Here is a 14844-nt window from a genome sequence, read left to right as displayed (position 1 = left end):
TGTTGTTTTGGGTTGTCAGTTCCATAAAGTTTGCACAAGTTGTTTATTTGCAGTATGCAGCATTAATTATTTTAGAGAAATACACACAAATAGCAACTGCGCCAACAAAGTAGTGAAGTTGTAAATGTGTAATTGATGTACAGTGGAAGTTGCTTAGAATTACATTTTCTTTAGCTCGATTTTATTTTAGGTCCTTTAAATTGTGAAGAAAAATATTTATTTTGTTGTAAAAACAATATTTACACTTCTGTATACCATGTATTAGTAGAAATGTACATCCCTCTTTTCTATTGCTTAGCACTGAATTCCTTGTTTCTAGAAGCTGTTTTTGATGGAAGAGTCTGATATGAGCAGCATTCAGCAACCACAATCAAATGATCTCATCAAATTCAGTGGTGCCTACTTTACATGGAGTCCAGATGCCAGATCCTCATTATTGGAAAAACAAAAAGAGGCATCAGAACATAAACAAGAGGAGCCCAAGGAAACACAGAATCTAATTAATGGTCACCATCTACGTAATGGTGCAGAATTAAAACAAATATTCAATGGCGCCAATGCATCTGAATCTATTGTCCATGAGCGTACAGCAGCACTTTTAAACATCAATTTTACTCTAAAAAAGGTTTGTTTTACTTTATAACTAATAAACTAATAGTGATATCCAAAATTGTATGAGTTACAATTTTTAATTAGACTTAAAGAGATACTGACACCAGAAATTAAACTCTTTTTTACATCTATCATAATATTGCCTTTGAAAGCTACTTATAACTTTGCCATAAAGTATTTACACAATGATTTTACATTACCTGTCTGATGCCCCATGTTCCTGTATGAGGGGGCTGCCATATTTGTGTAGCATGAGTCTGTTAGCATTAGAAACTTTAACTGACAGGCCGAGATGGGACAGTCAGGTTGGCAAAATAGTCAGGTTTAGAACTTCAAATAATAATTACTTACAAAAACAAACCTTTCAACAAAAAATGGTCAACATGACCTATAAGTAACTTTTAATGTACATTCATATTTTAAAAAGTCGTTTTTTAGTGTCAGTGTCACTTTAAGGGAAAAACAATTATGGGTAGAAAATATGGCAATTTAAATCTGAAATTGCACTTTGCACACTGCACTTACATTAATATTGCACACTGCACTTACATTAATAAATGAGTCATTTAGTCGTTAAACAGAAACATAAGCAATGTTCGCCTTCTTCCTGTGACTCATAGTAAAACTGCCTTGCTTTTTGGTTTAGGAATACAATTTTATACAGTGGAGTGATTTATTTGTAATGTAAACAGTGTAATCAAGAAATAAAATCTACACTATAAAAATCATGACAGCATCCCTTTAATATATTTTCAAGTTAAAGGGGACCTGTCACCCTAAGAAATAATTCCAAATCCAATTTAAGATGTTAGTCAAGCAAAATAAACATCACTTGCACTATATAAATGATTCAATCGTGTGTTTTTTTAGTCTTGGAATTCACAATCACATTTCCATTATGCCACAATCTTTTGAGCCAAGATGGGGCACCTGATACCCATGTCCATGCACTGGTTACACACTTAGATGGTGAGGAGAGAGGGAGAATGTGAGGAGTACATTGACACAGAGGAAATGCAGAGTCATAGAGGAGGGGCAGACAATATATAATTGACAGCTGAGATTTTTAAGCGAAGTATGAATGTTTTAATTAAAAAAACTTTGGGTTTGATGTTTAATTTGGGGTTATTATACAACTTTATTATGTCTGTGTGACAAGTCCACTTTAATTTACAAAGCAAGTGCAAATTGCAAAAATTTGCAGCTCATTTTATGCCTTTTATGCAGTGTTTTCCTCAGAATTCCAGCACCCACAAGTAGCATGTGCTGTGGCTTGTGTGTGATTTATGATGTGGCAGTTAATTAAAGTCTGAATCAGTAAATCTTACGGTGATAGATGTTCTTAGTCAATGATTGGCACCACTCCTGGGTCAGTTGTGTGTATGACCCATACCCAAAGGGAGCCCTGAAAATAACACATATGGCTGTTAAAAGAAAAGAACTTTCACAAAAATAAAAATTTAATATAAGCTACTGAAGAAAGAAACTTTCTAAATACAATCAATTAAAAATTCTGCATAGTTTCTGAAATAATCAAGTTTATCTTGACTATTCCTCTCTCAGCATTTGTTTCTCTTCATTCTGTCTTCATGCAGCAGTTGGGTGTCAGATGAATGATCCAATATATCTTATAGGGGGCTCCCTTTCCTAGCAGATGTATTAGAGCTCATTCAAATAACTGATTCCAGTACAAACAAAACTTAACAAAATAACTGCCTTTTGCACACATTCTGCATGTAGAGAGACATGATGTCTGGTGATTTTAATAGAGTGAGCTCTAATACATCTTCTGGGCAAAAAGGAGCCCCCCTATAAGATATAGTGGATCATTCATCTGATACCCAACTCTGGCATGAAGACAGAAGCCATTCACTTGCCAAGTGGATAAAACAAACATTTCGGGGAATGTATAGAGAAATAAGCATTGACATAAGTACCTCTGTGACTAGAATTTGGATAGGAGCAATTGTGCACTTTGCACTATACTTGCACTATTAAATAAGTCTGGTACAGTTTCAATAGTTCAGTGTAATAAACTGCAGGTGTAAACTACAAAAGGGATTTCTGTATAGAAATGTATTTTGTATAGAAATGTATTTTGGGATACATTTCTATGTAGAATTTTACCAAAATTATCTGGAAACATTTGACACTGAAACTGAAATATATATAATATAAATATTATAACTATTTTTCACATTATTTTTCCACAGGGTAATCTTATAGGAATCTGTGGGTCTGTTGGAAGTGGAAAATCCTCTCTAATTCTTTCCATATTAGGGCAGGTAGGTGTATGTCATTTGTCATATACTTGTGGTAAAGCTACTTCGTACTATATAATTAAGGTTTCTTCATTTCAACTTCTATATATTTATATGTTTCATACTTTTTATAATTAATTTTACAAATACTGGTTCTATCATTTGTGAAATGCAGTAGGTGATTACCTGACATTATCTACCAAACCTTCATGTATTTTATTTTATCTAGATGACTTTATTAGAGGGTACAGTAACAGTTTCTGGTAGAATTGCCTATGCTGCCCAAGAAGCTTGGATTTTTAATGAATCACTTAGAGAAAATATCTTGTTTGGAGAGGAATATATTGAGGAAAAGTAAGTATGCATATCTTATTTTAAAAGTCTTAAGGTATAATCAATTCCCAGACAAATGATAATATGGGGCATATTTACTAAAGAATAAAGGTATTTTAACCAAAAAAGAAAAATCGCCACAACATCACTTGTTTATTAATGAATAATCCAACAAGTTTTTTGTGAATTAACTCCACATTGGTTAAATTTCTCTTTCAGCGAACCATTAAATATTAAGCAGCCAATTTGCTAATTTGCTAAATCATCTCCTCCATGCTAATATCCCATAATTTCTTTGTGGCATAAATTCCTAAGATAATTCTCCTCACTACAATTGTATGGCAAAAATACACTGGTGAATTTTCACAAAGCATTTATGCCAAGAGAAAATTCACCACATTTCTCTCTCAACAGCTTTCTTTTTAAGTAAATATGAAACGATTGGACTTTTGCAAAACTGCATTCCTAAACCTACTATTATAGTTTAGCGGATTGCCATAGCAGTTTAGGACTTTGTTCCATTTACTTACATTTTTCAGTGTAGGTCCCCTTTTTATGGCATTTGCCTCTGTCCTGTTTAATTGTGTGTGTAAGTTTAAGGACTCCAGTTATCATTTAAATGCATCTATCAAAAATATTAGGATACTAAAAACAGAGTCTGCAAAAATTTACACCTATGCCAAAGTCTTTTATCCATAGCCTCTAAGAGATTCTCTTTCTGGAGATTGTAACAGCATAGGACAAATATTTAACTTGCATTTTGTGTCTACCATTCACCAGCCGTGTATTATCTATACTGAAGTTCACTTGCTTGATGGGAGTTCTATCACCAATTTCTTGGGGCACTGGACCAATGAGATCCTTTACTGGCTGGCAGTGGGGGAAAACCAACTTGTGTGCTGTTGGTTTAAACACAACTACAGCAGCAAGCTGAATTAATCATACCCTCACAGAATCAAAGGAAATTAAAACAATTATATATCCACAAATATTTATATTAGAAATATAAAATACAAATGCAAAGTAAAAACAAGTGTAGTGGATTAAAGTTATGTGTTCTTTATTAGGCTTATCAGTTCAGGACTAAGGTAAAGAGTTTATTGTAGAATGCATTGATACATTATATTCAGGACCTTTAGGGCTATTCCACACGGGGAGATAGCGACGCGTTTGCGGTCGCGGCGACAAAGCGCCGCGACAGTCGCCGCGACCGGCGCAGGCGACAGTTTTGTATGGGCGCCTATGTAAAAACGCCTGTGCTAACCACACGAGGCGATGCGCTTTTCAACAGTCGCCTGAAAAAGCCTGCGCCGGTCGCGGTGACTGTCGCGGCGCTTTGTCGCCGCGACCGCAAACGCGTCGCTATCTCCCCGTGTGGACTAGCCCTTAGGCATTAGGCTACTGTTTGATGCTAACAGCAAAGAAGACTGTGGCTCTTGAGAAATGCAGGGGCCTTATCTTGATTCTGTGCCTAATGGCCTAGTAACCTTAATCCTATAATTGTGGCTAGTGTCACCAAGAGTAGAGAGTAGTCGCAAGCTAATAGAGACTGGGTAAGCTGAATCCAGGAGGTGGATATTTCACAAGGGTATGCAGAGTGCCATAAGTTCAGAATCATAAAACAGCAGACAACAAAAATGTGAATCTATACCAAGCAAACCCAAACCCCGATGTATTACTGTCAGCTAATTTGATGTTAATCTTTATCAGTAAGGGAGTGTATTCTTCACATTTAGATACCAGAGAATCTTAGAAGCATGCTGTTTGTATCCTGACATTGAATCCTTACCTCATGGAGAATTGACAGAGGTAAGAAACATAATTATACTTGCTTAATATCCTACTTTTTCAGTCTGTCATACGTAAAATTAAATAGATTGAGCTCTAATGGGAAAGCATACACACATCCAAAATGTTCAGATTGTTTTTTAATATGAAATATTTTGCATTTCATTTAAAAAAATTACATTTGGGTTACATTCTATTTGGTAACTGGCATCACAGTCTACTAGAAGAGAGACCTATTAACAAATTTAATGTATAAGTAAAGCCAAATTCACTGGTGTGTGCAAATATGTTATCTACCCCCAGTAAATTTAGTCACTAAACTTTCTCTGGTCCTTTAGGGGGGAAAAAGTACCACCTAACGGGAAAAAGTAACACAGTTAAAAAACAAAAATTAGTAACACTAATCAGTTTGTGAGTGAAACGATTAAAGCAAACACATCTAATTTGTTTTATGAGTAGGAAAGTACAAATCAAGTGACTGATGAAAAGCATAAATCATTTATAAAACTGATGGACTTTTTGAGCACTTTGAGCATTTCATTTAGATAATCCATTAGTCATATCAAAACACAAAGCCTAAAGTGCATATGATGGTAGCAAAATACTATTTTTTTCCTTTGATATTGATAATTGTTCTGATGCCTCCTTCAGTGATTAAAGATCATTACAAGAAGGGGAGTTCAGAGGTTACTTTCCTATGCAGGAGGCCTCTGCAATCAGAATCCTCCTGCATAGGGTCACAGTACTGGAATGGATGGCACCCTAGGCAGGAGAACCATGAAATTTGTGCAATTTTATATATGTGTGCAAAACAAATGTTTTCCCCAAGGATGGAAATATTAGGTGTTCTGAGTGGTATGTAATCCACAAGAAAATGTGAAAAAGTTTATATACCATAGTATTGTGATAATGATACATATTAAGGTTGGATAAATCAAAGTAAGTTTCACTGGGATTCTTCTAATAAGAAGAACAAAAAGTTTATAATCCTTATTAAAGTTTATTTAAGAGTATATTTTAGTATGACTATTTATGCCTATTTAAAGCAATACATTAAATGACCCTTAATGGTATCTAGCCATTTAGCCCACATGATTAAATGATTCTGTACCAGTGATCATAAAAAAAAAAAAAAAAAGGATTAGCCAAGTTGGTAGTAGTCTACGTGAATAACCCACAGCAGATTGAGCCAAAGGTTTCTATAGCCTAAATAATGAAAGTATCATCAGCATTATTATTATTAAATATATTTATAGATTGCTAGTGAGAATAGCCCAGCAACCAGGTCTAAATTTTGAAAACATACAAAAAACATATAACAAAATTGAAAAAGGTGAACTTTCCATCCAAAGTAAAAATAGACTGGTACATGAGTATATTTCAGTCCCATTTAATGAATATGAACCCACTAATGTACTTATTCCATATGATATATTTTCTGTCTTTAGATAGGGGAACGTGGTGCTAATCTTAGTGGAGGACAACGACAAAGGATCAGCTTAGCCCGTGCTCTTTATAGTGAAAGAAGTGTGGTGCTTTTGGATGATCCACTTAGTGCTGTGGATGTTCAGGTTGGAGCTCAGTTGTTCAGCAAAGCTATCAAAAAAGGCATGAAGAACAGGAGTGTCTTGTTTATAACGCATCAGCTACAGGTAAAGATTTGAAAGCAATCTCCTAAAACAAAGTATAATCAAAGTATAATCTCACATGAAATAAAACTTTATTAATTAATTTAATAATAGTAATAATAATAATTTATTTATTCTGAAGACAATATGCCTTTATGTTTTTTTGGAAACTGAATTTTTGGATGACATGTATTCTTTCAGTATCTTGTGGAGTGTGATGAGGTTCTGATGATAAAAAATGGGTCTATTGCTGAACAAGGGACACATGAAGAACTCATGAAAAATCAGAGTGACTACGCGGTTTTATTTCAGAGTATGCAACAAGTGGTAAGGCTATATCATACACTAGAAGTGCTCTTTTATACCTGAGTCTTTTATTGACTGCACATGAGATTTATATGTGATGTTCTTCAAACGCTATTGTGTTACCCTGATCGATTCATTTATATTATGTGTCCTATTCACTTAAAGGTCATGTGAAGGATATTTGTGCTTTTGGCAAAACTTTACATTTTTATCATATAGACAACTTATGCTAATTGTGCAACAATACATTTGGTAATTAATATTCCCCTATTTTACAGAACAGTATTAAAAGAGATGTACAATGTTCTGCAACAAACTATGAAAAACTTGACAGACAGGTATCATGTAGTGACCGTGCCAAAGTTTTTAAAGAAAGTATAGATCAAGGTAAAATTTTCTTAAGAATATTTCACATTTTATCAAATCACATTTACAGTATATAATATATAAAACGATTTCCAATTTTCTTTTGTTTTACCTCTTTGAAGTTAATTGTGTGCTTTGTATGCAGCAGCAATATTCAGCAAATATACAGAATAAAGTGAATATGAATAAATTTTTGTTACTAATATGCAAAAGGTTACCTGAAAAGTCAAGAGTACTTCTAATTATTGCATGTTGCTGTACTGTACTGATTATAAACCAATTGCATTTGATTTAAAGCAGATAGTGAAGATCTTCTAGAAGGGTTTTTTAAGAGTTTTCACATGATCTGAGCCTTAATACAGTAAGCTTACCAAAACAGATGGAAAATCAGGGGCACTGCTTAAAGATGAAATAGAAAGGATAGTAAAAGGGGCATAAAACACCAGCCAGGTAGCAACCCAATTTATGTTGGCAACATGTACACAATAACAAATATATTAATATAATGTGTCTCTCTCTGATATGGGGGATATATGGTATTATAACAATATTATGTAACAGTTGTGATGTTGCTTATATTTTAAAATGAATATTTTATCCATAACTAAAATGCACAGGGATTCCTTTCCTTCCACCATCCTACTACAGCTTATCTTGTGTTATTATAACCATCTCTTCCAAAAGTATAAGGGAAGAGATGTTTAAATTGCAGTTGAAACTGCTGTTGAAACACACCTCCTGCATCCACTGCTAATTAGAACAAACACAAATGTAAATGGTTTGTTAACACTGCAATTAATATGTGGAAAGTGTTTACAGTAATGAATCATTAGGATACGCTTCTGCCAGCTTTGCACTGAGGAGTGGTACAATTTTTGACATTGCTGCTTAGCAAAATAGTTCAAGCTACAGTAGTTCAATTTGACAGTTGATTCTCTTTGGAATGTGGTATAGATCAGGTTTGGGCAAATGCCATCTGTCTCATTGTTTTATATGCAATGGCTTGCTCAAAATGCCATTTAATGTTAAAATTAAAAAGCTTCTACTGATTTTAGTGATAACATTTATAAGTATATTACAATGAAATAAACACACAAAACAAAGTAAAACCTATTAATGGGCAGCATGTCCCTATAGATGCTGTTTTTTTTCACTGTAATTTTCAGTTTGCTAACACAATAAAATTAAACAAAAGTGTAAGTGAAAAGAAAACCCAGATACAAAAATGGGCTACTACTTTAAGTTGGGTCCTATTTACCAGATAGCTCTGTTTCAGATACAATAAGGGAACAAACTTCCAAAGATGTTCGTGCTGATCAGCTCACTCAAACTGAAATGGTAAATCATGATTTTATGGTAATGGAAGATCTTTCAAATGGTCAGACAACTGGTTGCGACCAGGTACATCAGTATGGTGATCAAGAAGATGATGCTGATGAAGATGAAAAAGGTTCTGTTCCAAAGTCACAAGGAAATACAATCAACCTTGATAAAAATGAAGGCCAGATCAGAGGTATGTAAATATACAGTGTGCATACTACTTTGACGGGCTCTGATAAGAGAAACATTTTATCTGCAGGTTTGCAGTCATTTACTGTATTGCCAAAATGCAACTCAGTGCTCATTCACTCAGCACTTGCATCCTGGACATACACTACACTTTATGGTGGACTCAAAATCCAGGGCAAATAGCATAGAACAGTGCTGGCAGGAGTAAAGCTGCTCTGTGCATGCCACCTGCCACAGTCACTCTCTAACTTTCACAAATGTTGTTCTAGCTAGAAAAATGTAAAAAAACAAGTGCTGAACACTTTGTAGATGACTCAGCGGTGGTCATTAAAGTCCCCAAGTATTTTTTGTTTTATTGCATACAAACCATTGTTATGGTTGAGCAGTTGACCAAAAGCCATATGACCATGCACTGTAGATATTTATGCAATGACAGCATCCACTATCTTTTCATTGGAAATAAAATGTAATATTGGCAAATGTATTAAAAATGAACAAATTAGCTAAATACCTTTGAGTTAAATTGGAACGCAAAAACCACAAACCTAGACACATTGGAGCATTTGTGTCTGAATCTAAGCAAATGCTTACAGCTATGTTCAAGAATCTAGTAGAAAGTCTTCCAAGAAGAGAGGGACCAGCTCCATGTAAAAAAAATTTTTGTTTTAAAACTGGATGCTTAACAAACATATAGGGGTGGGATGTTTATGTACTTTGTAGCATATCTCAATGGCAAACTATATCTTTACCAGAGTCATCAATTGAGTAACCATAGTCTATAGCAATTGATTTAATGCTTAATATATCTCTATGTAATCCTTTAAATAGGAGAGAAATTGTAGCACAACTTTAAATATTCTCATTCCTGTTTAAGCCATGACACTAGTGGCCTACCTGTACAGTTATGTTCTTTGGGTAAACTATACTACATTTTGCAAAATTGCAAAACAACTGCATAAAATCACAGACAAATTACATTTTGAGTCTAAAGTTGAGTCAAATCCAGGTTAATAATGATCATTAGAAAGTTTTTATATGTGAGTGTCAGCAGGGATTTATAAGGGCAAATTGGCCACTGCTTGCAAAAATTTGCCAAAAAGACAATTCGCAAGGACACTCCCAATTTACTAACAGGCATAGGGGCAAGTTAACTTTAGGGAGTGAAGTGGCCATCTCTAGCGAAAATTTGCCAGAAAGACAATCTGCAGGAACATTGCCAATCTACTAACAGACGTAGAGGACAATTTGCCCAATTTACCAAAAGGCGTAGAGGACAATTCGCTAGCAAAATCAATAATGAAGTTTCGTGCCCTTTCGCTTTAGCAAATTTTAACTCAGGGGAACGATCATTACTCCGCTAATTCAGTAAAGTGCAGATTTTCTTGTATGTTACTAGTGATGTGCGGGCTGGCCCGATATCCTGGGTTTGGCGGGTTCCGTGCCGAACCTGCACCCCTATTCACTCGTGACGTTTCTTCCTGTTTACCCTGCCCGCCACCTTACACTGCCGTACTTCTTATTTTATAGACACACACCTGCTTGCCCCGCCCCTTTTGTGAAGTCATCGGCTGCGTGGGTCTATTAAAGGAAGATGGAAGGCGGGTGCAGGCAGGCGTGAGTGACTTCACTGTGAAATGTATGACTATATTAAAATTACACAAATACATTTTTCTTATTTCATGGCAGTATGGATGAAGGCACTTTTTGTTTATTCATTTCTACAGATCTTATGAAACCAGAGGAGAAAGGACATGGTTCTGTACCTTGTCCAGTATACTGGGTATATATAAAAGCTGCTGGGGGATCTCTCTTTTGTGCATTGAATGCTGTCCTCTTTATATTTACTACTGGGACTATGGCGTTCAGTAATTGGTGGCTTAGTTACTGGATCAAGCAAGGAAGTGGTGTGAGTACAGTTATAACTAATTCCTCTTTATTTTGAGGGAATACAAGAGGCAATTGGGCAGAGGCAGATTTGTCAAAATTTGAAGCAACTTGATAATCTTGAATGTTATTTAAGAAACATGCTCTTATTTAAGTAAAAATTAGAAACGTGAAAACTCGATTGTGTAAAAACATGAAACCTGAAAGCCATGAAATGACATTCTACACTTCATTTTCAAGTCTGCCAAATTTTGAATTTGTATAAAAAAAACTCGAAACATAGCTTGAAATTTGAAAATGAAATTTAATTCTAGTGTTCCCGTTTTTTGCACTGACTGAATCAAGTTGAGTGATGTTTGATGTGAAAAAGTCAAATCAATCAGTGTACAACCCACAGTTTAAGTTTAATCCTGATAACAAAAATAGCAAAATGCCTTTTATCATTTATTAAGTAACCAAAACACTGAATACATAAAATTTACTGTGTTTCAAACACAAAAATTATGTTTTATGCAATTTTAAATTGGAGATAAAAACATGAGTTAATCACAATATTTGTGTTAGTTTTGTTGGTTGTAATTTGATAAATCATATGATAATAAAGTTTTAGGTGAAAATACCTCACAAATTGTTATAATATTAGAGGCAATACTTGAATATAACTCATGCAGTACTGCAGTGATAAATTGAGAGATGAGATTTTAGGTGATAACGCATTCACTATTTTATATTGACCTTTAGTGAATAGACTTATGCCTTGCTTTTCCTTTTTAGAACACATCTGTTGTAACAAGCAATGAGACTCTTCCAAGTGACAGCATGCGCGATAACCCTGACTTGAACTTTTACATCTATGTTTATGTATCAACCTTGGCAGCAGTCCTAGGGTTTAGATTCATTCGAGGATACGTATTTGTAAAGGTAATATTCAAAGAACTTATTTTTGCAATTAATTAATGCACTTTTTATTCACATCTATGAGGGATTCACAGTGGTATTCATGGAAGTTGAAATGATCCAAAATTGCCATATTTATGAAAAGGTTATTTTTAGTATAGCTGCTACAGCTGGTTTTGTCTTTGTTAATTCAGAATATATTAAAATGGTGCATTTTTATTAAGCAGTAATAGTGATAAGTCATATTTGCACATTGGAATGTTGAATTAAAAAAGGGGTAGCAGAAATGCATAGAAAACTCTTTAAGGAATACAAAGGACTGGATCTTTTTGTGATACTGAGATTTTGGGACAGACAAATCTCCTTGATCTCTCTAGAGTCAGAGCAAGTAGACCACAGTATCAGTCTTTGAACAGGACTAGATAGGGCTGATCATCAGTACATGTAGAGTCGGAATGGCCCATCAGGGCACTGGGGGTCCTGTTGAGCCCCACATGCAGCATGGTATTCAGTGAGATTGACTGTTTCTGGTTATCTGCAGTTATCAGCAGTGAATTAGTGTGGTGGTAGCGGAGCAGTGCGAGGGAGTCCGTTGATTCTTCCAGTCTTCCAGTGTTTCCATGTATACCAGTCTAACTCTGAGTACCTATTTTCTGGATGTTTTTGCATCAGTACATATCCATCTGTAACATACATGGTTCTGTCAGCATGAAAGGGTAACTTCACCAAAAACAGATTTGTTTGTCTAATAAAATAATTATATAAAGAGCGCATGGCCATTTTGGTAAGGCTTAGGACATGACTGAGAAGAACCTGTATAGTACTTATAGATATTCACAACCAGATCATTTAAAGGTAAATTAAACTGGCCCCATCTATTGTGACATCCACTAGTCCTAGTTTATAGTTTATAGCAATAAATCCCTCCATACTTGGCAACTTAAGGGGGCTGTTCACTTTTCAACCAGTATTTTTTATTTCAATTGGATACAGATAGTACACCAGAAATAAAGACCTTAATTCACTTAATTTATTTGTTTATTTTATATAATATTGAAGTCTAAAGACATGTGCGGATACACAATAAAGCACTTTGCAGTTATTCTGCAGATGTTTTTGATTCCAACTTTCTATTACACTGAAATTTAAAGTTTAATTTTTTACTTTCTGATTTCTCCCTGCAGCAGCTCTGGGAAGGGTGGGTCACAGACTCTGTACATTGTTGATACATTTGTTTGATTGTAAATTTGTTAATAATAGTAATAACAGATACTGCTGAGAAATGTAGCAACTAATGTAGCAAATTGCAACAAATCAGAGTTTGCACCTGGATTACTAAACTGCCATACTGAAGCTCACCTCCTGTCTCTCAGCAGAGTGAAAATTTAAACTGCAATATTAGAAAAACAGGAAAAAATAATAAATAGAAAGCAACTGAAAAAACATATATTTCTACAGTACTATCTGAGTACACCAGAACTGAAAAAAGTGTTTTAAAAGTGAACAACCCCTTTGATGTACTAAAGGTAAAAAGTGGACATCACCAAATCCTGCATTTGCTAACCCCTACGACATATCCCCAAACTATACATTAGCTTGCATCTTTTGTACTTTGCACCATTTAATAATCCTTATATTGGTTTCCTTAATTAAAAAACAGCTTCCTTTGGTTTTACTAATTCTGTTGTCATAGGAAATGTTAATTTCTTGAACAACAGCACACCATCTAGTCTGAAGGGATTGGCATTTTGTCCATTCAGGATTCTGCATGGCACATCTGTTTTTGTAGTGGACTGAATTACCTACAGCAATACAAACTAATATCTATTTATTACATATTTATTCTATTTATATCTATTTATTACAATAAATGTTAATATTAATCTCTTATTTTATTGTAACATTTCAGAGTACACTTAAAGCGTCTACAAAACTTCATGATCAGCTGTTTCAGAAAGTCCTTCATAGCCCTTTGAAGCTGTTTGACACAACACCACTTGGCCGAATCCTAAACAGATTCACAAAAGACATGGATGAGGGTAAGTGAATTTATTTTTGGACAAGAATAAATGTCGCAAATATTTAGTATTCTGAACGTCTACATGCTTGCTATAAATGGATAGAAGTTAAGAGCAGCTTGTGAATTTACATGTTTAAGACACAAGGAAATGGAGTGGACTGTACAGCAAAGGGAGCTTCTGAAGTAAGAATCTAATATTTGTCCAGTAAAAAAGCTTTTAGTAACGCATTTATTACGTTTTAGATACACACTTTCCTTTGAATGTTTCCAGCTGTATGTGACAAGCATAGTGGGGTAATGTAATAAATGGTCTTATATTTTTAACTTGTCTGTTAGCCCATAACAAACCAATTCACAGCTAGCATTTTGTTCAAAAGAAAGAAACTTGGGCAAGCTTGGTGCCTTTTACTAAATATGGGCAGAAATTGCATTACCCTAAAAGTCATGTGCTTCGACGTGAAAATGATTCAAGAACCAGAAAAGCTGCTGTTGTATCCAAGTGGTAATCTAAGGATATATATGAGTAGTGTGACAAACATTTCAACTTTCTACTGAAATAGGTGCCATAAAGCATAAATATCAGCTTCATCCCATCACTGCAATGTGATCCCTTGGTAATTGGTAAATTATAGGCAGTGTCAACAGAAACAGTGAATCTATCCAAAACATGAAAAATTATATGATTTAAACAGTCATGCACTTACAAAATCAGGTAACTTTATATGTGTGTTCACCATTAATATTATGTTCCATTTTCAGTGGATGCCCGTCTTCCATGCCAACTTGAGCAACTAGTACAAAATATGATTCTTGTCCTCTTCTGTCTTGGAATGATCAGCTTTGTGTTTCCATGGTTTCTAGTGTCTGTATTACCACTGAGCATTCTCTTCTTCTTAATAAATAAAGTATCAAGGTATGAATTTTTCATTCTTAGCAGGAAAGCTTTTATTGAATGTGTTCATATTCGAAGATTAGATGGCTCGATAATATGAAATATGAAGCTTTCTGAATTTGTATATGGATTTATATCCAAACTCTTTCATTGATGCATTCCAATAAGTTGCAGATATAATATATTCATTTTGCCCTTTTTTCGCCAGAATCACAAGAAATGTTTAGTGAACAATAATATATTTACTTTCTTTGCTTTATTTAAATGGCTCACCCAAAATGTGTTATGTGTAAAATAAAATTCCAATGTACATTTAATTAAAGTTTTCAATTTAAATTAATTATTTGA

General features: G+C 34.5%; 1 protein-coding gene across 1 annotated transcript in view; it reads left to right on the top strand.

Annotated features, from left to right (window-relative positions):
• Nucleotides 1-14844, top strand: part of LOC108708425 (multidrug resistance-associated protein 5) — a 47858-nt gene that overhangs the window by 14045 nt on the left and 18969 nt on the right. The window contains exons 9-20 of the mRNA XM_018247101.2: nt 320-625; nt 2826-2897; nt 3103-3227; nt 4943-5015; nt 6443-6646; nt 6824-6949; nt 7207-7315; nt 8571-8807; nt 10528-10709; nt 11462-11608; nt 13494-13623; nt 14364-14517. Of these exons, the coding sequence (XP_018102590.1) occupies nt 320-625; nt 2826-2897; nt 3103-3227; nt 4943-5015; nt 6443-6646; nt 6824-6949; nt 7207-7315; nt 8571-8807; nt 10528-10709; nt 11462-11608; nt 13494-13623; nt 14364-14517 (1865 nt within the window). The remainder of the gene's footprint in view (nt 1-319; nt 626-2825; nt 2898-3102; nt 3228-4942; nt 5016-6442; nt 6647-6823; nt 6950-7206; nt 7316-8570; nt 8808-10527; nt 10710-11461; nt 11609-13493; nt 13624-14363; nt 14518-14844) is intronic.

Source organism: Xenopus laevis, chromosome 2L, assembly GCF_017654675.1.
Source record: "Xenopus laevis strain J_2021 chromosome 2L, Xenopus_laevis_v10.1, whole genome shotgun sequence".
Classification (NCBI taxonomy): domain Eukaryota; kingdom Metazoa; phylum Chordata; class Amphibia; order Anura; family Pipidae; genus Xenopus; species Xenopus laevis.
Note: the sequence above shows the minus strand (reverse complement) of the source record. Positions and strands in the feature narration are given on the sequence as shown.